Source organism: Fundulus heteroclitus, unplaced genomic scaffold (genome assembly GCF_011125445.2).
Source record: "Fundulus heteroclitus isolate FHET01 unplaced genomic scaffold, MU-UCD_Fhet_4.1 scaffold_66, whole genome shotgun sequence".
Lineage (NCBI taxonomy): Eukaryota > Metazoa > Chordata > Actinopteri > Cyprinodontiformes > Fundulidae > Fundulus > Fundulus heteroclitus.
Window position 1 is genome coordinate 186,894 of NW_023397099.1, and position 25,103 is coordinate 211,996.

The window sequence follows — 25,103 nt, forward strand, 5'->3', positions numbered from 1 at the left end:
ACTCCTCCTGAGTAGTAGCAGTTGCCTCCTGCCCCAACGGTAAGGGAAGAACGTCCCTCTGGTTAACGTGTAACGACAGAGGTCACGCTATAAAACCCTTCCCTCCTCGGCTGTCAGCATCCCCGGCAAGGCGGCAGACAGAGGTAAGAGTCCTGCCTTCTGTCAGCATCTTCCTTCTAGCTGAAAGGCTGAGCTCTGGAGGTTCAAACTAAACTCTTTTCTTGTCCTCGAGGTAGCGGCTAGTACAGCCGGGCGCGTGCCCGCACCTGTAAAGTGTCAGTGGCGCTAAACCGTGTAGTATTACGCGTAAACCACTCTTCAGTGATAAGGTGGTTTTTATTTTTTGATTTAAAAAAAAGGAGAAAAAAAAAGATGAGCTCCAGGCTCTCACTTGTTGGCGCGAAGGGCATTGGTGATTGGTCGGCTTTTTGTCGTCATTCTAGGAAGCTACAGCCCTAATGTCACTGTAAACTTTATACAAACGCGCTTCTGAAAGTGCTTAGTCTCCCTGGGAGCATTAAAAATAGGTAACACCACAAGATGTCTGTTTTATTTCTGAATTAATTTACATAAGAGGCTCCACCTTAGCAGAGTCCTAAATGTTAAAGCTGTCAAATGTTCCACTATTATTCCTCTGCTCTTAATCCTGTCACTTTCAGAGCTTGAATATGATTTATGTGATCAGCTCATAGCCCAACGGCGCTGGCTTCTTTTTCTTCTTTTAAATAATAAGCTCCTCCTTTTTACGTTTTGTCCTGTCATGTTGACTGTCATAAAAGACCCGTGTGGTGTGTTCCCAGCTAAAGGAATGAAGATCTTCCGGTCCAGAGCGATGGCTGAGGATAAAAAGCGGGACGGTTGAAAAAGGCAGGAGACAGCAGTGACTTGCAGCCCTTCCTCTCCATGGAGCCCCAGCAGGCCTCCGCTCCTGAGGATGCGGCCCCCCAGCTGATGCTCAGGGTAGAGCGCCCGGTCTACGACGAGGGTCTCCTCCGGACTCGGCTCCTTCACCGCAAAGAGAACTCCACCACCTTCCGCCAGAGGCTCGCTGACAAGTTCAGGTGAGTCCACTTTGGTCCTGCAGATGTTCTCAAGGTGGGGTTTTCAACAGGTAGTCCTGTTCTAGAACTGCTGATGTGCTCTGGCTGTAGTTCGGCTGGATTTTAGCTCATTTTATTTTCTTTATCCTGGGAGTTGAGAGTTTTGGATTGATTATAAAGATAGAATCGTCGTCTGGGTTCAGTTTCACTGGCCACCGCGTCCAGGCCTGATTTACAGATAAAAATTCTAAAATAATTTTTTTAGCGGGATTGTTCAAGACCGCTTAGGTCAGCTTTAAGATACTCAAGTGACATCAAGCTGGATCGTTTCAGAATCCTGCTATAAATGAGAGGTCTCAAAACCCCCAATTTTAGACCCGTGTCGTTTAACACTTCTCAAGCGTAGGAAGGAAAGTCGCAACATTAGCCCTATTATATTATATTAGCCAGGTGTAACTGGAGTTGGGGCGGGGCGGGGGGGCAATTAGTTACATACAAAGTTTAGTCACGGTGTTGACAGAGTAAACAGCCTCAGGAAATAATCCAATACTGGATAGGATCAGGTGGTCGGAATGCTGCTTTCTGTTTGCCAAAGGCTGACCACTTGGCGTTTTTCAGATGTAGTCCTAACAAGGCCAGCTGTATGCTTTCTGATTAAAAACATGCATCTGTTAAAAAAAAAAAGAGAGTGATCATCTTTTTTTTTTTTTTTTTTTTTTTTTTTTTTTTTACTGTGCATTTGGTCTTGGGGTTAGCCACAAACAGAGTTGCTCTCCATTCTTTAACAATGGTTCTGGGGTCAAAGATGCAGCAGGAAGATCATCAATCCACAGACGATCATCCCGAAGGCTTCGTTGATCATCAGATGTTTTTTTTTGTTTTTTTTGCAGAACTGAGATGAGTTTTACTTTTCTTATTTAGTTTGTTTTGTCTTTTTGTTGTTGGGGTCAGGTGGATTTTGGCGCTAGAACTCCGTTGGTTGCCATTTTTCTCCAGTCTCGTGTTATTGAGTCATGAACTCTGACCTTTCCTGAGACAAGTGACACTGGCAGAGCTAGATATTTTTCCGGGTTCATTAGTTACCTCCTAGATGAATCCTTGGTGCCATTTAGAAGTAATTTGGTTAGGCCGGCCAGCTTTACCGTTGGTTCTGTGTTCATGGCTCTCTCTGTGCTTCACTGGAGTCCAGAAGCCTTTTGCAGAAGGGGATAGATGTCGATTGTTGTTCTTGAATTTCCACAGATGGGGACATGATGGGTTGTTTATTTTTGCCTGCTTTAGTTGTGAGGCAGGTTTTATTTAATATATTTTGTTTCTCTAGCTCTGGCAGTAATCAGCCTGTGCATGACTATTGAAACTGAACCACAAACATGTGGTTCAATCACAGTTAAATGAATGTTTAATAAAGGGAGACATTCTGTTTTACCCTAGGATCAGGTTGGTTCAAATAGCTTTTTTTCCTCCTGATAAATTAGATCATTTGAAAACTTCTTTTTTGTATTTACTCAGTTTATCTGTGTCCGACTTTAAACGTTGCGTCATCTGAAACATTAAAGTGTCCGACACAAACAAAACCAGCAGGAATCTGTAAGAGAGGAAATCCTTTTCAGTTGAACTGCATGCACGTGTGGTTGCTCGCCGTAAATGAGACGCTGAACTGTTTTGAAGCATGGCGGATGGCAGCGTGACTGTCTGTCTGCTTTTTCTAGGTGTTCGCCTGCGAGGGCCAAAGCCGTGGCTTTGAGCTTTCTGCCCATCCTGACATGGCTGCCCTCCTATCCTGTGAAGCAGTACCTCTTCTCAGACGTGATCTCAGGTCTCAGTACGGGAGTTGTGCAGCTCCCACAAGGTCAGTAAAAACATGTCAGGACCCAGCAGCAGATCACTCTGGCTCTGCTTTTGGCTCCACGCTGTCTTTGTTTTTCAATCTCTGCGGGGTTTGACGCTGTGAAGCAATCGCTGTGCTTCCTGAACGGCGTGTTGAAACCTCTGACTGTTCTCTGCTCCGCAGGTCTGGCCTACGCTCTTCTTGCTGCAGTGCCTCCCGTTTACGGCCTCTACTCCTCCTTCTACCCCGTTTTTCTCTACACTTTCTTTGGCACGTCCCGACACGTGTCCATGGGTAAGACCTCATATGACGAGCCTTTTCTGCTGAGTCATGCATGTCAGAGTCGTGAACGGTTCTTTGTTGCTAAATACGCAGCTCAGCGGGATTATTAACGCTGTGGAAAACGTTTACATCGCAGCTGACTGTTCATCACGCGCTGCACCATTACGCTAGTTGTAGCCTGTTTTTCACATTCATGATCACAGCCAGTTAAAACAACATATCTATAAACCAAAACCATTTTGCAACATGAATATACCTGCTATATACTATTTACTCTGAGGTCACGTCTGAGCCTCAGCAGGTTTAGCGTTCACGTCAGTGAACACCAACATTCATACTGTATTCCCAGCACAATGTTTGTATTTTTTTTCCCACTGGATCTTGGAACTTTCTTCATTGTTTCGGTGCGAGATGCTCATAGCCGTCAGCCGCTTCCTTCTAATTGTAAAAAAAAAAAAAGAAGAAAAGACTCCAATAGGTTTTTCATACTTCAGTCTTAAAACCTGTTGGTCTGCTGTCTCTTTCTCCCAACAAGTTGTGACTACAACGGTGCAGTTCTCACATGAAATCCCACTTTTCCCGAGACAGCCGGTTTCCTGGCTGGTCGGACAGGAAGAGTGAAAATTACAATGGAAACAACCACAATACTAATCATTTTGGAAGATGACGACGTCCCAGGAGCTTCAGTTCAACCTGCTGCGATGGAGAAACCTGCGTAGAACAGATGAAACGTTGGTTTAGATGTAGAGGGCTGAAAATGAAGGAAACTATTAGTAGAAAGGTAGGAGAGGCTGTCCTCTCCTCTCACAATGGATCAAACCCGAGGAAGAAACCCACTGAATCCATGTAGAATTATAGCTAATACTAAGAAAAAAATACATGTATTATTGCAGACTCGTGTTTTAATTTATTATAGATCTCATTGCAGAAAATAGACTTAAAAGCAGTCAGTCATCCCGCTGTGATCACACACTCAGATCCCGTCTCCTCTTCACACACACGGCCCTCCACAGACACACACACAGGATCACTGTGAGAGAAACATCAACCTGATCCATGAAAAGAAGCAGAAGACCAGCCAGAGAAGCACCACAGCCCCTTCTGATCATCATAAATATGTATTTAGCTGGTATTTCACCATATCACTAGTCACCCCGGCAGATACCAACGCAGCGGTGGTGTTTTATTATTGCCATATTCAAGCATTACCGCTCTGCTTGTATGATCACAAGCAGTGTCCGAAATTAACTTTGTTATTCACCGGCCAAGTTGGCCGGTAGATGTAAAAATCAACCGGCCAGGCATATTTTTTACCGGCCAAAATATAAATTTCGACCAGACCTCAACTTTTATAAAAATTAAGAGTGAAATTATGTTAATTATGGGGGGCGTGGTTGGGGGCGTGGCTGACTGGAACCTGGAAGAGAAATCTTCCAGAAAAAAAAGAAAATATTGTAGTTGATTATAAAAGACACAATATGAATTATCAGATTCACATCCAGGCGATAAAAAACTCTACAGATTATCATTATTCTATCCATGTTGGTCTTATTTGTGAATGAGGCAGAGTTTCATCAAGCCTGTACGGTCAGTGGGGGTTCTAGACCAAATGTAGCAGGGGGGGTCAGGGTGGGGCCAGTGTTTTTTCACAGGGGCACAGAACAAAAGATTGGGGGGGGGAACTTAACAGGTCAACATTTCATCGTTTAAAATATTAAGTAAGCCAAAGAGCCAATTGTGGCTCTGGAACTGCAGGTTGCAGACCCCTGATCTTTTCTCAATACAGCGGTAGCTTAACGTGAAACAGCTTGATTTTTATTATTGTTATTTTTTTTATATTTATTTTTTAATTATTTTGTTATTTTATTATTGGGTAAAAACATAAACGAAAAAAATGCAACTGATCCAAATGACCAGTCAGTCACGTTATCTTTGTCAGCATTTATCATCCTAAGAAATATAACATCATGTTTTTAGTACAGGGGCCATAACAGGGGCCAGGAACAGTTCTACATGGGCATAGGCCCCTGTTGGCCCCTGTCCAGAACCGCCCCTGTGTACGGTTCAGAAATTTCCCCTCAGCTGCAACACTTAAAGCACTCAGGGTTCACGCTGCGTCTTTACGCTGATCTCGCTGCTGGATTTTACCCTCTTGCGCTGCGCCCCCGATGTTACAGGTTACATGTAACGTAATTTTGCGCACCTGAATTCAAGCGCAACGCACCACGCCCACCGAAGCACCGCTGGTCCTGTGTCGTTAAAAACAAAAGAGCATGAAAAACAGTTACCGACTCTCCTACTGACTTTAATTGGGACATTTTGGTACGAGTGGAAGGACATTAAACGTAGCGATTCACGTTTTGAAGGCTGGCCGCTGATAAAAGCACCTTGCTCCGAGAGGGGGCGGGGGAGGCGCAGTAAGAGCGGTGAAGCACAGAGCCGCAGCGCAGGTAGTTAAAAAAAATCAGAATAAATAAGAACGAAACTTATAAACAGACTAATTGGCGTTTTTTACACTGTATCTGGTTAGCAGATCTGTTTTCTGATCCAGCGTGCAGCCATGACTGGTTCTGAATGTGAAAGAAGCTGAACCAGCACCGCAGAAGGCGGGTCTAGACTGAGCTCTGGATGGACAGAGCTGTGAACGGATCGTATGGGTTTTGTTATTTTTATGTTACTTTTATTTTATTTGGTACAAACATTTACTCGCCATGTGGCAGCTAGCCCTCTGAAATTCACTCGCCAAACGGGAAATTTACTCGCATTTGGCGACTGGCGAGTGTTAATTTCGGACCCTGATCACAAGATGGCCGCGACGCATGCGTCTCAGTTTAGTAATTTGACGTCATTTAAGGAATGCTCTATTGGCGTGGCTACTTTTAAAAAATCCCCACCTGCTTTACATGCGTGGATTCCAGAACCTGGCCATGCATATCATCTAGATCTAAGTTTTCACGTACCATATAATAGGTTTTTCCCCTTTTTCGTGGCATTCACTGTGAAAGAGAAACTACTGGCTGCTTCAGCCTGCAGAGAGCCGCTGAAACTCTACTTGTTAAGTTCCACAATGTTCTGAGCGAAGCACAAAGTTTAAGTAGAAGACTTTTTAATGTGGTGACTTGCATGTCATTAACTGCAAGTGCGTTGAAGTCTGTTTTGAACCGAATTATCAACGTTTTGTTTATCAACAATTATCAGGTCTTATCAAAACAAAGTGAACGTTAGCATGGGCTTGAGCGAATTAGAGGCCATGCTCCTTAGGGCTGGACGCTAATTCAATAACGATATATATCGATCGATAAACGTGTGGTTCAATAGGAAAAAGGGGGTCAATAAAAAGTTCAATAAAAGAACATAGTATTAACATAGAGGTTAATACTACAGTCATTACATCCTCCCAACCAATCACAAACACACCCAGGAGGGTCAGCCTTCAGAGTTCAGAGAGCTGACTTACAGTTTTGGTCAAAAGTTGGTTGAATAAAGGGTTGTGTTTGAATCCATTTATTTAAAAATTGATCATTAAGCAACAGCATAAAGTGATCCTGACTGCAATTAAAATGTATGTTTTAACTTTTTTTTTAATAATTATCGATATCGATCAATGTGATTTCTATTTTATTGATATGCTTTTTTTCTACATAGTCCAGCCCTAATGCCCCTTAATATCGGAGGGTGTCAGTTGAGGTGGTTGTGAACCCTGAAAAGGATGTTTTTTTCTGGGCCCATCTCACTGGGAGGAGACACCAAGGCAGACCCTGAAAATTCTACCCTTCTGGTTTAGGAACGTTTTGGGATCTGCCAGGATCAGCTAGAAAGGTTTACTGGGAACAATGTCGTAAAACTGATGGATGATACTTTCAGTTTTAAGCTCAGAAGACAAACTGTTCCCTAAAACCAAAGCAGAACATCTAACTTTCATGTTGAGTTGGGTAGGGCTGTTTCCACACTTTACAACACAAACAAACTCTTGGAACCTACGTCACATCTGTGGGCTATTTGTGTTCAAAGTCGATGCCGTTTTTTTTATCGCATTGAAACCAGACAGATTATGTAGCAAATTCTTCCATTTATTTGTATTTTTTGGTTTATTTAAACTTAAAAATGACCCTAACTGTTTGCGTATTCCTACTGGAAAAGTAGAATGATGTCTATATTCTTCTTATCCACGTGTTAACCTTTTAAAGCCAAATGATGATTAACAATGCCTCACTTCCTCGGTTTGTTTTTTACTACCTCCGTAAGAGCAAAATTTCCCCTTTGAAGGACAATAAAGTTGTCTGACTGTAGCAGTTAGCTAAACGCGGGCAAACATATTTCTTGGAAAGCTTTTCTTTAAGTGCTAAAATGTCTTAATAGTTAACTGGGCTTAATCTCCATCTTTAGTGAAATAGTTCTGAGAAAAGCGAGCGATGTGGTTTATTAATCTCATGCTGCTTGGCAGGCATCCTAATCTAGTTTAACAGAGGGTGCTGCTACATGAAAGTTGTGCTTGATGTTATCCAGGCCAGGTGCTAACGCTGATCAGAGATCTTGAGATAAAAGACGAGGAAGAAATGTTTTCGTTCAACTGCAGCAACTGTACCCACGGATGACCTCATTGAGTCTGTTGACAAATGAGGACCACTATGGCAAGCTGTTTTAACATAAATTCAGTTTCGTCTGACTATCTGTAATTACGTTCCAGATATCTAAAAATGCATCTTTACTAGACAAAACTACGTTGTGACTATCCAGAATGGTAATTTAAGATATCTGTATTTACATTCTGATTAGGAAAGAATAATAATTCAAGATATCTTCAATTACATTTTGACTAGTCAAAATTCCTTTCAAGATATCTCCAATTACGTCACCGGATTCGTCATTGAAAGCGTCACATATCGGTAATTATAATTTAAGATATCTCGAACGTAATCACGAATTACAATTTTAGATTTCTGAAGTAAGAGATTGTGTGTAAGCCCCTTATTGGCTGTAAGCTGCCCAAACAATTGCCTGAACATTCAATGGCGCTGGCAGTTTTCGACAAAATTGTGAGAAAATGCCACAATATAGAAAGAGCTTTTTCAGTATGGGATATGCGGAGAGCGCGAAAATAGTATACTTCAAGAATGCTTAAGAAATTTGCAAAGAATTTCTGATTTCTTTTCTGCCGACACACACAATGCACTGAAAAACCGCTAAGGGGAGCTGAAGGCTCTAATGTCGACTCTTGTCCAAGCTGGAAATAAGGAATATTCCTCAGCCTGGGCCAGTTCATTTAATAACCAGATGCAGTTTTTCTACTGTGGTAAAGCTATCTGCCTCTTCAGAAATTATGGTAAAGCCAGCTAGCTCTTGATTTTGACATGCTAGACGGCACAAGGCATTACAGCACCCTCTGAAAACAAAAGCGCATCTCCGGTTCACGTGTGATGATCTATGGCAAGCCGTTTTATAATTTCAAGATATCAGTAACGTAATTTTAACTAGGCAGAATGTCTATTTAAGATATCTTTAATGGAAAAGCTGAGTAATTCAAGATATCTCTAATTCATTTTAGAGAAACGGCTTGCCGTAGAACCACATCTGTTTGAACAGACAACAAAACTGACTGAAACTAAGCTGTGAATTCACAACAGGAAGTGGCTGCCTTTGCCACCAAACGGCTCCTCATTCGCCCCGATGAGCAGCAAGGCGTCGTAATGACACCGCTGAATGTGGGAGGCGTGGAGCGGGGAATAAGTTGGCAGCCGTCCCAGAGCTGGACAGGGTGGCCTTCACTCACAAAAGTCATGCTGGCGCAACGTGTTCGCCCTGGAGTGCATGACCCCGTGGTTCCAGTGGAAAGGCTGCACAGCTCCATGGATGAGAACGAGTGGATGGAAGGTGAAGCACGTTCGCCTCTGTTTGGGTACGGGCGCAGGTCAGCGCTGATAACGCACTGAGCCGGCGATACGGAAGACATTTTTGCGTAATGTCCCTGTGCAAACATTTCACATGCTTTTTCAGTCGTGTCGGGTTTTTTCACCGCTTTAAAAAAGAAAAAACACATTAGTTACCTTAAACCTTTTCACACTTTGTCACATTACAGTAATACAAATTCCAATTTGTTAGAATTTTGTGTGATGGACAAACGGTGTTTACGAGTACCTGCGTTCGTCTTCCCACTAACTTTGATCAGCTTCCCCGTCCCTGCTGGAACAGAAAGCCTCCCCACAGCATGATGCTACCACCTCCATGCTTCATTCTGCAGGTTGTTGTGTTGAGGATGAGGCGCTATATTTGTTTTCATTCCTGCATGAAATTTTCCGCATGGGCCAAAAATGTAGATTTCTGAGCAGAGCTTCTTTTGCGTGTATCTGGGGCCTCTGACTCGTAAGGCTTTCATTCACCAATGGCTTTCTTGTTGCCACTCCTCCATGAGGGCCAGATATCAGGAGTGCACGACTGATAGTGGGTCCAGTAGCCTTTCTTTTTAGATTTCTATGAAAATGTGAAAACTATGGCCGCTTTCCTCCCATTTTGCTTTGACAAAAATGTACTGTAGACAAAAGGATGTTTTGGTCACACAGTATTAACTTATTGGAGGGAAGGTGCATTCACAACAAAGCAATGAGACCAAATTAGATTATTTTTAATGGTACTAAGCAGGATTATGTAAAGGGAGAAAGGTATGGCCCTAAAAATAGCTCCTTGGGGGGCCTTAAGTAAGTGGAGCTGCAGAGGATGAGCCAGCATGTCTCAGACAAACTAAAGATAAACATCCTCCATTTGAGATGTTTTAAAAATGTTCTCTTAATCAATAAGTCTGAGGATTGCTTTCTCAGACTTGGATTTGCAGGTTGGATGGACGGGCGACCGTGCAATTTTGAAATTATTGTAGAACTAAATCAGTTAAATCGGTTAATCCAAAAGTTTTGTAGTGTTTTTGATAGGTGTGTCTTTAACGTTTGTTAAAACGTTCTTTTTTTTTTTTTTTGGCCAAGGTTAATATTTTGCTGTGAGACAGATTTACATTCTCCACAAATGCGTTTTTCTAAAATAACCCCGACTATCACAGTGCCGGTTATTTACTTGAAAAGTCAACTAAGTCTCAAAAGGCAATTCACGGTTTTGTAGCTGGAGCACAATTTGTTGCAACAAAACAACCAGAATTTAAAACTATATGAAAATGTAATGTTGGTGTTTTCATAACAGGCAAATAGGAACAAGGTTTTTCTGGTTTTAGTCAAAATCAGAAGGTCAACTTTGCGAGTGTGTAGATAATGTTTATTCTTACATTATGATTAATGTCACGGATGTATTCGTATATCTGACAATTTAAAAATGTGTTTTTGTCCAGGAAGTGGGTTTGCAAGTCCTTTGATGAAACTTTTAAGCTTTGTGTGTAACACAACTCCAGCTGTTCTAAATAACCTTTTCTCCATTTTCAAACAAATGAAAATGTCAAAAACATGAAAGGCTGCGATGTACAGGATAAAAAGGAACAAAGATGTTCAGAGATCAAAGACATTTGAACTAGAGCAGGATGTGCTGTGTGCAGTATTCATCTGTTTTAAAGATTTAGTTGAAGCTAAAGTTTGAACCCCTAATTTGAATATTCTCCCACATTTCCTCCTGACTATAAACTCTCATTTTGTTCTGCTGTCATAAGCTTTCTGTCCTAACAGCCACAATCTAAATCTTTTAGACTGACCACAGATCAAATGTTGCAATTAATTCAAAGCACAGATCCCCCCAAAAAAGGAGTTTGTGGACTAATGCTTTATTTGTAATGAAAGTTCAAAGGTCAGATTTCTACTTCTGTTCATGAGCCACGCCCACTTTGACCAATCATTATAGCATTCCTCCGGCTGTACCTTGTGTACAGATTTATTTCAAACAGGTTCAGTCCTTTTGCAAAATACACCGCTCCACATTGTAGCGCCCCCTAGTGTTTTTGTGTGTGCCTGAAAAGTTACACAAGATCATAAACTGAATCATAATTCTAGGCTGTGATGTGAATTTCATCTGAATATGAGTCACTGTGTCATAGGGCTGGACGATAATTCAGTAACAATATAAATCGATCAATAGACGTACATTGATGATAGAAAAAAAAGGGTCACTAAAAAGTTCAACAGAATAAAAGTTTTCTTTTATTCTATCCATGTAGGTTAATATTACAGTCATTACGTCCTCCCAACCAATCACAACACAGACCCAGGAATGTTCTGCTCCCCAAGCTCCGCCCCCTTCAGAGAGTTCAGAGAGCCTGTGTTCTTTGTCATTTTTTTAAATACTTGCAGTTTTAGTGAAAAGTTGGTTGAATAAAAGGTTGAGTTTGAATTCAATGTTTGTGTGTTCTATATGTAAAATTAGGTTGCTAAGCAACAGCATAAATTGGCCAGGGCTGCTCTCGATAATTATCGATATCGACCAATATGATTTCTGTTTTATCGGTATATGCTATTTTTCTATATGGTCCAGCCCTGCTTTGTCAGATCTTCGCACATTGCTTTCAGCTTTTCTTGCATTTTAAAAACGGCCATGTTTAGCATTTGGCTTCATCAGAAACTCGTATGCCCTGTATTGGCCGAGTTTAGCGTACTCTGGATCGTCCAGAGATGTGATACGGCGTTCTGCTGCAGCTTCTCTAAGGACCCGGTGGGTTTTCACAGCAAACATGTTTCGTTACGGCTACTGCTCTGGCCTCTGGAGCGTTTTCCTACCGTGTCCTGCACGTCTTTGCTCCGTATGAGGATAATTTATCCTTTTAATGTTTAAAAAGCACACCATGTTCACTTGGTAAAGGTTTCTGCTTGTTTAAATTAAAACGGGCCCTCCACACGGCCTGTGGCCTTTTCACACGGCTCGGTTCCACGCCGCGGGATGTTCAGCTCAAACGAGCTGAGACTGGTCCAGAGAAGAAGACATTAGATGCTGCCAGGAGGACAGTAAATTCTCAGCTGGAGTCTGCGAGCGGGGATGTTTGTTTTGGTCTTGCTTGGAGGGATGGATTACAGAGGAGACCTTTAAGTGTTCTGTTTGTGAACCTGCAGGCACCTTTGCTGTTATAAGTCTGATGATCGGGGGCGTGGCAGTGAGGGAAGCACCAGAGGGCTCTTTCCCTGTCCTCCCCACCAATGGCTCCAACTCGTCCATGACCTTTGGATCTCTTGACGACAGGAGAGTCCAGGTGGCCGTGGTGCTCACCACCATGGTGGGAGTCATCCAGGTCAGTCTGGCAGCAAGAGGGGGCTGATATTTAGAGAAAGGGCTAAAGTTTCTCAGGCTCGGAAAAGTGTGTTTACCCAAAGCAGCGGGCTGAATCGGTCTGTGCGTATCACCTCGATGTGAAAGTTTTCATTTCAAACAAAGCCTTCCCTTTACACCTCTAACGTATTTCCCTTTTTTTTTTCTTCTGTCAGTTTGTATTCGGCCTTCTCAGGTTTGGCTTCGTGGCGATCTACCTGACGGAGCCTCTGGTGAGAGGCTTCACCACAGCGGCGGCCATGCATGTCGTCATCTCCCAGCTGAAGTACTTACTGGGAGTGAAAACGCAGCGCTTCTCCGGACCTCTCTCTGCTGTTTATGTGAGTCTGGAAGGTTGGGAGAAAACAAGCGCGCTGGTTTGTTTAAATGTGTGTTTGTGTTTAACCCCCCCCCCCCCCCTCGCATTGTCATTGTTTCTGTTCCCACAGAGCGTTGTAGCCGTATTCAGCCAAATCAAACAGACAAATATTCCCTGTCTCCTCCTGGGCCTTGTGAGCACCGTCTTTCTGTACGGGATCAAAGTCATCAACGAGCGCTTCAAGAAGAAGCTGCCCGTCCCCATTCCTGGAGAGATTATCGTGGTTATTGTGTCAACTGGGGTCTCTTATGGTTTATCCCTGTCGGAGATACACAAGGTGCAAACCGTTGGGAAGATACCATCAGGGTAAGCCTTTATCTATTGTTTTTTTTTGTTGTTGTCAGGGTTTAGCCTCTTGTTCCCAAACAGCAGATTGTAGATGAAACTAGTCATAACATCTCAGCTGAAAAAGATTTGCTGTCTAGGTATGATGTACTGTGAGAGTTTGCTTGTGTTCTCAGGCTTCGTGCTCCCGCTGTCCCAGATTTCTCTCTGATACCAAATTTGATCCCGGATGCCTTCGCTGTAGCCATTGTGGGATTCTCAATGAGCATCTCTCTCGCAAAGACCTTTGCCTTGAAGCATGGTTACAGCGTGGACGGCAACCAGGTGAGGATTGGGCGACGAACAACAAAAGATACCTGCAATATTAAAGTGTGTCTCTGATTGTAAGGCTTTTTTCTATGTTTTGCAGTTGTAAGGTTTATTTCTGTTTGGATCGATTTCACACAGTGATATATTGCTAGTGTTTAGTTCATTTTGATGATTACTACTTGCAGGTAATGAAAACCCAAAAGTCAGCTTCTCAGGAAAAAAAAAGAAAACCACAAGATTATTACCAAAAAAATCTACAGTATATAAGCTCCAATGTTACGGGGAAGACACACTTTTTCCTTCCACTGAATTTTCCATTAATATGCTTGGCTCCATCATTCTGTGATGATGCATTTTTCATGCAGTGACTTGTGGTTTACCCTGCGTATGGAGGGTGTCACTGTTTGTTGGGTAACGGATTCCTATATTAGGCATGGTATGGAAAGCTGTTTTGACTCATAATGATGACTGTTGAACTGCTGAACAAACACTGTTTGATATCTGATTGCCGGTCCATCTCAGATTTTTCTGTGTGCTGCTTTCAGGAGCTGATCGCCCTTGGCTTCTGCAACTTCATTAGCTCCTTCTTCCACACCTTTGCCATCACCTCTTCGATGTCGAGGAGTTTGGTGCAGGAAAGCACAGGAGGAAAGACGCAGGTGAGATGAATGCTGCCACAGTCAGGCCACAACGCTAGGATTCAACTATATTGGTGCCATAAAGCCTGGAAGAATGACCTATAATGTTCACAAACTTCCCTTTTTGGGTTTCCACTCAGATCGCAGGACTGCTGTCGTCTCTCGTAGTGCTGCTGGTTGTGTTGGCCATCGGTTTTGTCTTCCAGCCTCTCCCTCAGGTAAGCGCAGTCCTTCCATGTGGCTGGGAAGACAGCTTAGTGTTGCTCGTTTCTCTATCTATGCCAAACAAAACTGATCTATTTATTTATGCTCTTTTTTTTCAGACTGCACTTGCAGCTATCATCATAGTCAACTTAGTGGGGATGTTCAAGCAGTTCAGAGATATTCCCTCTCTGTGGAGGACCAGTAAGATTGAACTGGTCAGTTGTTTTTTTTTTTTTTTGCACTCAGATTAAAAACTGTTGCTGTTTTCATGCCTGACACACAGCTGGTGTTACTGTTCCTGTTCTAAAATTACCGACAAAGTGCTCAGCGCGCTTCCTCTGTCTTTGTTTCTATGACAACACGCTTAACCTTTTCGACCTTCTGTAAAAATAGACCCCCCCTCCCCCTCCCCCACCGGTATTGAGCAGAGATTGAAGAACATTGATCATGATAATGTCAATTATTGCACTCATCACAGCTCCGTTTTTCAACCCCAGCAAAAGTGAGTTGCTTGTAGATCTTTTGTAGACAGCAATAAACGTAATATAATCATCTTGTTCAAAACCTATTATTGGTCACACAATAATAAATAAGACTGCTATTACACAATCTATGCTGTCAGAAGGCCTCGAATAAGCCAGACTGGTGTATTTATTAAGAAAACAGCTTTACAGCGTATAGATGGATGCATAGGGTTTGCCATCTCAGATGTGTTTTCAGGTAAAAGTCTTTCTACCTTTAAGACAGTAAACAGTAATGTAGTGGTGCATGTCAATAAATTAGAATATCATGTAAAAGTATGTTTATTTCTGTAGTTAAATTAAGAAAATTAACCTATTTATCGACACAGTGATGTATGTCAAGCATTTCTCTTTATTCATTTCGAAGGTCATGGCTTTGTTGATGCAAACCTACAATTCAGCCTCTCGAATTTAAATATTACATCAGACCAAATAAAAAAGTTTTTGGTGTAGCTGTGCTATGATCACACAAGCAAGGAGAACCCTGCTGACTTGGGATTGATAAAACCTTCAGCGTTGTCAAGCAGATATACGAGGAAGGCATGATCACTAGAGACCTTTGCACATAGCCTCGTGAGACCATCCTGACCTCGCGAGCTTTCAAGGTTTCACTTGCAGATCAGTCTGGCTACTTTCCTTTAAAGAAAATTTGGAGCAGTTCACCAAACGAACGTTCAATCAGCGTTGGCTTTGAGGCGGGTTGAGGTGTGATGCAACGAGAAGCGCGACAGTTTAATCTAAAGAACATGGCGGCTTCAGCCGATGAAACTAGCGTTAGCGTGGCTATCGAGCAAGTTTTATCGGAATTACAGAGTATTTCTTCACTGAAAGAAGAGCAAAACACTGCTCTGGAGGCTTTTCTCAGAGGAAAAGATGTTTTTGCTCTTCTCCCGACTGGTTTCGGCAAGAGCTTGTGGTTGTGTTTTTGTCGTCACTGTTAGTACGTCAAATGCTTCGTTGATCTGATTGGTTTATTTGGCCCGTCTATCACCAACCAGATGGATATGCGGAGCAAATCCATCTGGCGGAGTCAGCATACTTTGCACAGCAAGCTGGCTTGTCATGGAAGGATCCAAGCATTTTAATGGAAAGCGAAGTAGAAGGGGTTTAAAATTCTCCTTCTAACGTATAAAGCCCTTAATAATCAAGCTCCATCATATATCAGAGCTCTGATTACCCCGTATGTTCCTAACAGAGCACTTCGCTCTCAGACTGCAGGTCTGCTGGTGGTTCCTAGAGTCTCTAAAAGTAGAATGGGAGGCAGATCCTTTAGCTATCAGGCTCCTCTCCTGTGGAACCAACTCCCAGTTTTGGTCCGTGAGGCAGACACCCTGTCTACTTTTAAGACTAGGTTTAAAACTTTCCTTTTTGACAAAGCTTATAGTTAGAGTGGCTCATGTTACCCTGAACTACCTCTATAGTTATGCTGCTACAGGCTTAGGCTACTAAGCCTACTACTAAGCTTGGTTCTGCTGGAGGTTTTTCCTTCCCGTTAAAGGGGAGTTTTCCTCTCCACTGTCGCTTCATGCTTGCTCAGTATGAGGGATTGCTGCAAAGCCATGGACAATGCAGATGACTCTCCCTGTAGCTCTACGCTCTTTCAGGAGGAGTGAATGCTGCTTGTCAAGACTTGATGCAATCTATTGGGTTTCCTTAGATAGGAAACATTTATACCAATCTGTATCATTTGATTGAATTTGACTTTGTAAAGTGCCTTGAGATGACGGGTTGTGAATTGGCGCAATATAAATCACATTTAATTGAAGGGGAAAGTTGGTAGAAAAAAAGTGCACAAGGAACGGATAACTGTCTCCATGGCAGGCAGGACTGCTGCAAATATTCACCCAACTACTGAGCTCACATTAGAATTCCTGTTTAGTACATATACCATTTGTGCATTGAAAACCTGGTCTAATCTAATATTGAAATTTTTGTGATTAACCACAGTTTGAGTTTCAATTAGCTCTAAGCCATTATCATTCAAATTAAGGCAAACAAACACTTGAAACACTATGTAATTAATCATATGTGTGCCACTGTTTGAATTTAATTAGTAAAATACACACGCTATATAAATAAAATTGAATTGAATTGAAATAAGCAAATTTTACAATGATTTTGTAATTTACGAGATATGCCTGTAATGAGAAACACAAGCTGCAGCATTGGGCTACCTTTGACTAGCAGAAAGTGCTGCTTTTAGATCTTCTCCGATTTTGACTGTTTCATCATGCAAAATCCCCCCCCTCCAGGCTATTTGGCTGGTGTCCTTCGTAGCGTCTGTACTGTTGGGTCTGGATTACGGCCTCCTGGCAGCCATCGCCTTCGCCATAATAACTGTCATCTACAGGACACAGAGGTACTGCTCCCTGTCACCTGCTCCATTTTAATTTCACTGTTACATGCTGAGTCATCATGACCTAGTCATAAATTCATACCACTTATTAAAATAGGTTAAGGATATGTGTTGGAGCAGTCTGGATTGGGCCTAAAACTCATCGTTCTAGAAGTTTTTAATAATGTTTAGGCTTGTAGGTCATGATGGTTGAATTCATTTCTAGGTTTGACAGAAAGACGTTTGTAAAAAAGCATAAAATAAGGTGGCTGAGGATATAGCTGGAGGTTTTTATGATGTTGTATAATGAAAACAGAACTCTGGTATCAATGTCTAACAAAACGGCTTCATGAACTGATGGTATTAATAGCAACTCTGAAGGGAGTTTAAAAGGCAACATTCTCTCAATGATTTGTACAGTTAGGACAAAGTCAGAAGAAATGTTTTCTGGGAGCAGTAGCTTGAACCCCTAACAGACGGGCTCCCAAATTACGGATTTAAAAGGGCATCTGTGGAGACCCCATTCTGCCGGGTATTCTCCACAGCAGGAAATGACTAACTGAGGAAAAACTACCATTCCAAACACTCAAACTCTGACAGCATTTAGGTAGATGTCATTTCTGCTATGATCCTGACCAGGATTGTTACTCTGACGTGCAAAGGCAAGATGGCCTCTGCAATAGGTGTGCAATGCATAGTGGCAGGGTATGTAAGTCTCACTTTTCTCCACATGAGCAGTCCATGTTTTACTCATCACGGTTCAGCCACACTGCTGTAATGTAATTGGCACATCTTGTGATATCTCCATATATCAGGCCATTCAACCTTCAGAAGCTCTTCTAGTTTTCAGGTTCAGGTTTGTTTATTTATACCCTTTAGTAAATTAGCTCTGCAGCCACACAGGACGCATGGCATCTTAGTTATAGAACAATAAAGCACAGTAAAAAGAGGTTTACATGTAATGGACATTTGATGGAAACCATGTCTGAGACAGAAACGATAAATAAACAATAAATAAATAATATATAAAGCACTGGTTGTAATAATAGGATTTAAGGATAAAAAAAAATGCTCCACTGGATTTTAGCTCATTTACAGCATGGAATAAAGTTGTCCAAAGGGTGAGTAATTTTGACAAATAGACCTGGTTATTATTAGTTATCTGACAGTGTATTGTTTGGCTCTAAAAAGTAACTTTAAGCTAATGCTACATAGCAGCTGCAGTCCAACTCTCTCTCCTTCATTTGGCTCAGACACAGAGAAAAGGGACTCGCTACTGCTCACTGTGGGAAGACATGCGTTGGAAATGTTTTCAGAAAGTGGATCTTGGCTTTCTTTTCTCTAACCGACAGAGAACACTGAAAATGTAAAATAAATAAACAAATAAGTTGTTCAACTTTTTGTTCCTAAACAATAGGCGCAATGTGCTCCATGGTGTGGCTGCCGACTCCACTAAAACAGTCTGTTGTTGCCGCTGCACAAACTGTGCTCTGTCGTCAAAGCAGGCTTTCCTTGAAGCCAACATTCTCACCACTAAATATTCTGAGGCAAAGAGCGTTTGTGTTAGAGAAACTGGGTTTAGTTGGTGAAGGAATACCTTCATCTTCACCCTCTTTACATAGGAGGATCTTTGGAAGACGAAGACGCTCCCTCTCTTCGTTTCCTGTCTAGTCAGGAAGTGACTGCCCATCCATTCCACATTTTCCCATTATAAAGCTTTTAGGTTTAAAGTGTTGATCAGACGAGCTGTGCTTTTACATGCATCATCATCTATATTAATGTTGATGCACTTTAGAGAGGCATGGTGCAATACAAACAAGGAAAGCCTGTTTTGTGGTTTATGATTTGTACTTTCAAGATTTATTTAGGCTGTCTCTGAGAAAGCCAATTATTTGCTCTTTAAAAGTGTTTTCCTTGTCTTCTAGCCCTAAAAGTTCCATCCTGGGTCATGTTACAAACACGGGACTCTATTATGATGTGGAAGAATATGAAGAGGTGGGTTTAGAGGAGAGATTATTTTTTCCTTTACATATCTTGGTCTGATTATGGGATTTGTGTCTTCCTGTCAGGCGTCTGAATACGAGGGGATTAAGATTTTCCACTCCAACTCCTCGGTCTACTTTGCTAACAGCGACCTTTATGTGAACAAACTCAAGGAAAAGGTAATTCTGTGCACAGTTTGTGGAAATGTGGGGTTTGAGGCAGCTTTCTAGATTTCTCCTTTGTTGTGTCTCTGCAGACAGGGGTAAACGCAGAGGAGCTGCTGGCAGCACAGAAAGCCAGAAGAAAACAAAAGGCAAAAGAAAACAAAGAGCAAAACTCGCCAATTAAGATTTGTGCAAAGGTGTGTCAGATCTCCGTCGTCTTTTCCTGGTTCCTCTTTGCCCGGCCACCCAGTCGGCTTTGTTGGCAGTGTAAACATGTTCTACAGCATGTTCTCAATGTGTCCTTCTGGCTCCTGCTGGGCTTTGTGCGAAACTCCTCGTTCGCTCCGTGTCCTGACTAAAGGCTGCCCTACTGTGATTGGCTTTAGTACAAGGATGAGACGGAGAATGTAACCCATGAGGTCGTGCCTCAGAGCCACGGGGCGCAGGGGCTGACAAACGGCGAGTTGGAGGACAAGCGCAGCGATTCCACCTCTGAGGAGGCTGTCTTCCTCGAGCCTCTCAGCTCCGTCCATTCCATTATCCTGGACTGGACCAACGCCAGCTTTATCGATTCAGTGGGAGCCAAAGCCATCAAACAGGTTCCTCCTTTTACTACCTTTGGATTATTTGCATACTTCAGTTAAAGGTACATGGCCATGTTATTTTTGGGGCTAAATATAGCCCCACAACTGGCACAATGAGCAGATATAAACAGACGTGGCGCCTTCTACCGACAGCATCACACATATATCACATGCTGGTTTGCTTGATTATTAAATCACTTGTAAATAATGTCGGACCGAGCCTGACCAACTGCAATGGCTCGCAGTAAAGCAGCAGCTCAGCGTTATTAAATACACCGATCTACAGCAACTTTAAGAGCCTCACATCAGAAGGTTTACTCACGTCAGTCAACTCTGAGGTTCCATCTGAGCTTTGGCAGGTTTAACGTCTGCTTCAGTAAACACCAATGTTCCTGCTGTATTCTCAGCGACATTCCAGTCTTTTCCCTCTTGGAATCATATTCATCACACACTGGGTCTTGGACCATTCTGCATTGTGTTGCTGGGAGATGCTAATAGCCGTTAGCCGCTCCCTTGTTTTATTCTCTGCTGTGCATACACAGTCTGTTATTAAAACTAAATCCAAAAGACTTTATTTACTAACAAATAGAGCAAAACTAAAGTATAAAACACCAAAATACAAACTAATATGCCAGGATTTTTTCATAAAAACTTTGTATGCAGCCAGAGAGAGCTACTGACGTATAAATAGAAAAAGTCAAATAACATGGCTATGCACCTCTAACCACCATTTTCTGATACAGGATCACTTTTACTGTATAGCATTAACATCAAACTGTCTGCTTCTGCAGGTCATTAAGGAATATGCAGTAGTTGATGTGCGGGTGGTCATTGCTGGCTGCAACAGTAAGTATTAACAAGACCTTTCCATCTTCTAAAAAGTATTCATACCTCTGTTGAACTTTGTCACAGTTTTGTGCTACAGCCACAAACGTCCATATATTTTACTGGGATTTAGTTTGCATCAGGTACTGCCTAACTGGGAAGTGGTAGAGAAATTATACATCTTAATATTCAGCATTTATTTAAACAAATAAAATCTTAAAACTGTAACCTGGATTTGTTTTAACCTCTTGTCTCATGCTGCACTCTTCTGGGGTATAAGTGAGAGGTCTACCAGTTTTATACAGCTTTGCTTATTCTTGGCCAAATAGTGGAAAAAGGCGTCGCTCTGGCTGCACGTTTAGTGTCTGTCCTGCTGGAAGGTAAACCTCTGGGGCGCAGGTTTACCTTTATCTTTAGCAGCTCTGCTGTCCTGACTAGAAAGAAGCATTTCCCACCAGGGAGATGGGCGGTGTTGGTCTTCTGCAGCGTTTTCCATGAGGCCAGAAAGTTGTTTTTTTCTCAGATCACCTTTTTCCACATCTGCTGTGTCCTCCTACATGGTTTGTGAAAACTTTAACCCAGACCTTATAAGGCTTTCTTTCAACAGTGACACGAGCTCTGAGGAGGAGGACTGATATTTTTCAGTCGAGTGATTAAAGCCACATTAGGATTCACCAATCATGAATATACTTTTAGTTTTAGTGTACCCTGTTATTCAGAATACCTTTGCTCAAATGTTTGAACTAGGGCTCACTAAAGGCTTTATAATTATGCCATAATCCAGTTTATGTAACTGCATAATAGAGTACAGCAGTTTTTCCAAGACAAACAATGGATCGTGATGTTATGACATGTGAGGTTCTTCTCATAAATGTGTCAAAACAAAGGATTCTCTTCCAGTTCTAGAGTTTTATGGTAGGCCATTAATTACGCAACAGGCTAGCTAGCTGATAAACAAAACCAAAACTTTCATCAAGTTTGTTTGGCTGCAACCTGGAGTGTTAGAATGTGATTAATGAAGGTCATTAGTCCGACTATGTACTTTATTTCATGATTACATTATTCTCCACATTAATTGGCTCAACTTGACCTGATGAGCTGTTTATTATTTTGTGGTGTTTTTTTTTGTGCAACAAGGCAGCACACTGGATAAACATGGTTGGAAGCACTGGTTTATGCAACTTGACCTTTTAACATTCTAGCTTGGAGCTAAAGTTTATACACGCTCTGATGGATCCACTGCCTGCTTTTTTCCCCTCCTCCAGGAAGTGTACTGGCCGAGCTGGACGCCCTGCAGTTTTTCACCGGGGAAATCTCCACAGACATGGTGTTCCCCACTGTTCACGATGCCGTCCTGCACTGTCAGCACTCTAACTCCAGGCCCCCCGCCGCCTCAGATGAAGCCTGATCACATTCATAGCCTGAACCTGGCCGGCTGTTGGAGCAGTGAACTCATCAGCGAAACAATGGTTCATATTGAACAGTGGTTGTTGTGTTTTTTTTATTAAATAGCACATGTAGATGCTTTTTGTATTCTCAACAGCTTTGACCATCTCAGCTATGTGTACGATTCACTGAGCTTCATCCCTCTGCATCCTCCAGGTGGTCCACAGATACAGAGTAGAGAAAGTTGCACTTTTAACACCTTTTGTAGTTCAGGGCTGCTTTAGACTCGCTGCTGTGAGTTTTGTCCAAATGAGAATCCGAAAATCATTTCGAGGAGTTTAACATGTGGAATCAATGTTTGTGTAAGTGAGCCTCTCATTGTGAAGCTGATGTCTGACATCTGAGGTTACTGACTAATGTTGCTGTGCTCAACGTGTCATTCTGAACAGGTTACATGTCGTATTTACATTGGAAATGATCAAAATGGGTCACTTGTCTTGTCTGTTACTGCGCTGCGATATTTTTTTGTAGTTAGGATTTTAAAAGAAATGGGACTTAAATCTGGAATAAACTTTATTTTTACTTGAAACCAAAAAGACTTACAGGTCTGACTTAGTTTGTTTTTTTTGACAGTGAAACTTCACATCAGAAACACAGTTTTCTTAGTTGTAGGTCATGTATCTGGGGGTGGCGCTGAACTTGGCGTAGGATTTGATGACCTTGTTCACAGCCTCCAGGAAGTCCTTCTCTGTGGCGATCTTCCTGCGAGCCCTGATGGCGAACATCCCTGCCTCTGTGCACACGCTGCGGATCTCAGCACCTGATGAAACAAAGTGTATTTACAGCGTACCGCCGTAGATCTCTGCTGCCGTCAGTCTAGCAGGAAACCTCTAACCCTCCAGATAGTGGCATGCTGTCACTGAGACACGCCACATTTCTATCCTACCTTCTGTTCTGTAGTGTGAATCCTATTTCCATTCTAAAGCTTGTAATGTTTGCAATGAATGCATCAAACTTCTGCTTTCAGCTTCCCTCAGACCTTGAAAAGACGCCACACCCAAACTGACTAACTGCTGCCGGCACTTTGCATAGTCAAACCCAGGCTAGACAGGACTAGATCTTATCCACCTGACAACATTTATTCACAACCAGACATTGTAAAACAAAACCACTAGTTCTCTAATGCTAAGCCTTGACTAAGGTGAGGTAAACTCAAACCAGTACACGAATGTCCAAATTCATATTCTGACAGAACTGTCCCTCGTACATTCAAAAGCAAGAGGATGTGATTAGACCGCCCTCTACTGGCCGCATTAACACTACACTTAAAGAAACAAGTGAACACAAATCAGCCATCTATAAAAGAACCGATCTTATGTTCCTGGCTGATCACTACAGATAAGTTAGTTTATCAAAGAAAAGGTGCAGGAGAGAAACTATGGGGAAAGTTCTCAGACACAGCTGACATCTAGCCTTACCGGTGCTGTTGGGACAGAGGCGAGCCAGAAGCTCAAAGCGAATGTCTCTCTCCACACTCATAGAGCGCGCATGGATCTTAAATATGTGGGTGCGTCCCTGCAACACAGAACAACAAGTGGATTCGTTTCTAGTAAGAATCACAGTTTTGGTGGAGCTCAGAGCAAACTCAACTCTTAGACGCTCACCTCCAGATCAGGCAGACTGAACTCGATCTTCCTGTCCAGACGTCCGGGCCTCATCAGGGCCGGGTCCAACGTGTCGGGTCTGTTTGTGGCCATCAGCACTTTGATGTTGCCTCGGGGGTCGAAGCCGTCTAACTGGTTGATGAGCTCCAGCATAGTCCTCTGGACCTCATTGTCACCCCCGGCGCCATCGTCAAAACGAGCACCTGTTTAAAAAAAATGGATTAAAAAAGGAAGAAACAGCAGAACCTTTAACAAGACGTGGCCCTAATTAAGAGCTCTAAATCTGCAGCGTTACACTAGATCACAAGACAACCAGAGATGTATTTAATCAACATGACAGAAGACTCTAATGAGCTTAAACACAAACTTAGAGGTTTGGTCCTTTGAACCTAGATTATGTCAAGATGGCCTGAATTTCTTTTGACCTCAGATCTGAACTGCTTTGATCAAGATAACCTAAACAGACAAATTATGATAAATGAACTCATTCAAGTCAGAGTTGTGAACATGGTTCATTTATTTAGGTGGTGAACTATGAACCTAAAAATCGATGAATTTTAACCTGCAGAACCAAGACTAAAACTATCTCACCTCCAATGGCGTCGATTTCATCAAAGAAGATCAGACAGGCCTTCTTGGTCCTGGCCATCTCAAACAGCTCCCGCACCATCCTGGCTCCCTGTAAGAGCAGAAAGACGCGGTCAACACCTCCTGCATTAACAGTTTCAGCTGCTGCGTGTCCTCCGACTGCTGAGCTCACCTCTCCCACGTACTTCTGCACCAGCTCAGAGCCGATGACTCTGATGAAGCAGGCGTCGGTGCGGTTGGCGACGGCTCGGGCGCACAGGGTCTTTCCCGTGCCGGGGGGCCCGAAGAGCAACACGCCTTTAGGAGGCTCAATCCCCAGATTGACAAACCTTTCAGGCTGGTGAAAGAGGTACAAGAGCAAATGATCAACGTCCATACACTGGTATCTAAAGTTACACATTCAAATTCAGAATCAACTGTTTACAAACAGCTTTCTATTAGCTCTGTTTAGGGAACCCAGCTTTAAAACCACAGAACCTTTGACAGTAAATGCTGCTGGCCTAAGTGACCTCACTCCTAACTGGTTTTAAATAAAATGAGAATATGGAAGTTTTATGTTTAAGTGTTCGCTTTTAAAAGCAGGAGAAAAGAAATCCTCTTTGGGGTTCCACAAGGCTGAGTGCTCGCTCCCCTAAAACTGATTTCTCTTCCTGTCGCCTCTATAAACGGAGAGAGAAATATCCATAAATACCGTCCAACCAATTCACAAGTCAAAGTAGTTGTGTTTGTCACTTTCTTCTTGCAATGTCAGTTTCAGCAGTAAACTACACAACTCTAATTGGAGATGTTTGCAAACACAAAAACATTAAGGTTTTGGCTTTTCTAAAAAATCTTTACACCATTGGTTCCATCAGAGCACCATTAAACAA

At 42.4% G+C, this 25,103-nt stretch overlaps 2 protein-coding genes across 2 annotated transcripts in view; one reads left to right on the top strand and one right to left on the bottom strand.

The window, feature by feature from the left end:
- Positions 1-22,570, top strand: slc26a5 (solute carrier family 26 member 5). Its single transcript, XM_012852755.3, has 18 exons — positions 1-143; positions 801-1,061; positions 2,750-2,889; positions 3,052-3,162; positions 12,177-12,352; positions 12,546-12,710; positions 12,819-13,054; positions 13,210-13,357; positions 13,888-14,001; positions 14,121-14,198; positions 14,304-14,399; positions 16,958-17,064; positions 18,966-19,035; positions 19,110-19,202; positions 19,280-19,384; positions 19,574-19,786; positions 20,563-20,617; positions 21,862-22,570. The coding sequence occupies exons 2-18, from the start codon at positions 904-906 to the stop codon at positions 22,002-22,004; spliced, it is 2,208 nt and encodes a 735-aa protein (XP_012708209.2). The 5' UTR covers positions 1-143; positions 801-903; the 3' UTR covers positions 22,005-22,570.
- psmc2 (proteasome 26S subunit, ATPase 2) overlaps positions 22,543-25,103 on the bottom strand; it is an 8,121-nt gene continuing 5,560 nt past the window's right edge. Inside the window, exons 8-12 of the mRNA XM_012852761.3 lie at positions 24,407-24,571; positions 24,238-24,325; positions 23,647-23,849; positions 23,461-23,557; positions 22,543-22,802 (exon numbers count right to left, since the gene is read on the bottom strand). Coding sequence (XP_012708215.2) covers positions 22,645-22,802; positions 23,461-23,557; positions 23,647-23,849; positions 24,238-24,325; positions 24,407-24,571 — 711 coding nt within the window. The 3' untranslated portion in view covers positions 22,543-22,644. The remainder of the gene's footprint in view (positions 22,803-23,460; positions 23,558-23,646; positions 23,850-24,237; positions 24,326-24,406; positions 24,572-25,103) is intronic.

Bases quoted from the DNA above. Each gene is read 5' to 3' on its own strand.
- slc26a5 (XM_012852755.3), top strand. From the start codon at position 904: ATGGAGCCCCAGCAGGCCTCCGCTCCTGAGGATGCGGCCCCCCAGCTG. The intron at 14,400-16,957 runs GTCAGTTGTTTT...CCCCCCCTCCAG, and splicing joins GGACCAGTAAGATTGAACTG to GCTATTTGGCTGGTGTCCTT. The intron at 19,036-19,109 runs GTGGGTTTAGAG...TCTTCCTGTCAG, and splicing joins ATGTGGAAGAATATGAAGAG to GCGTCTGAATACGAGGGGAT.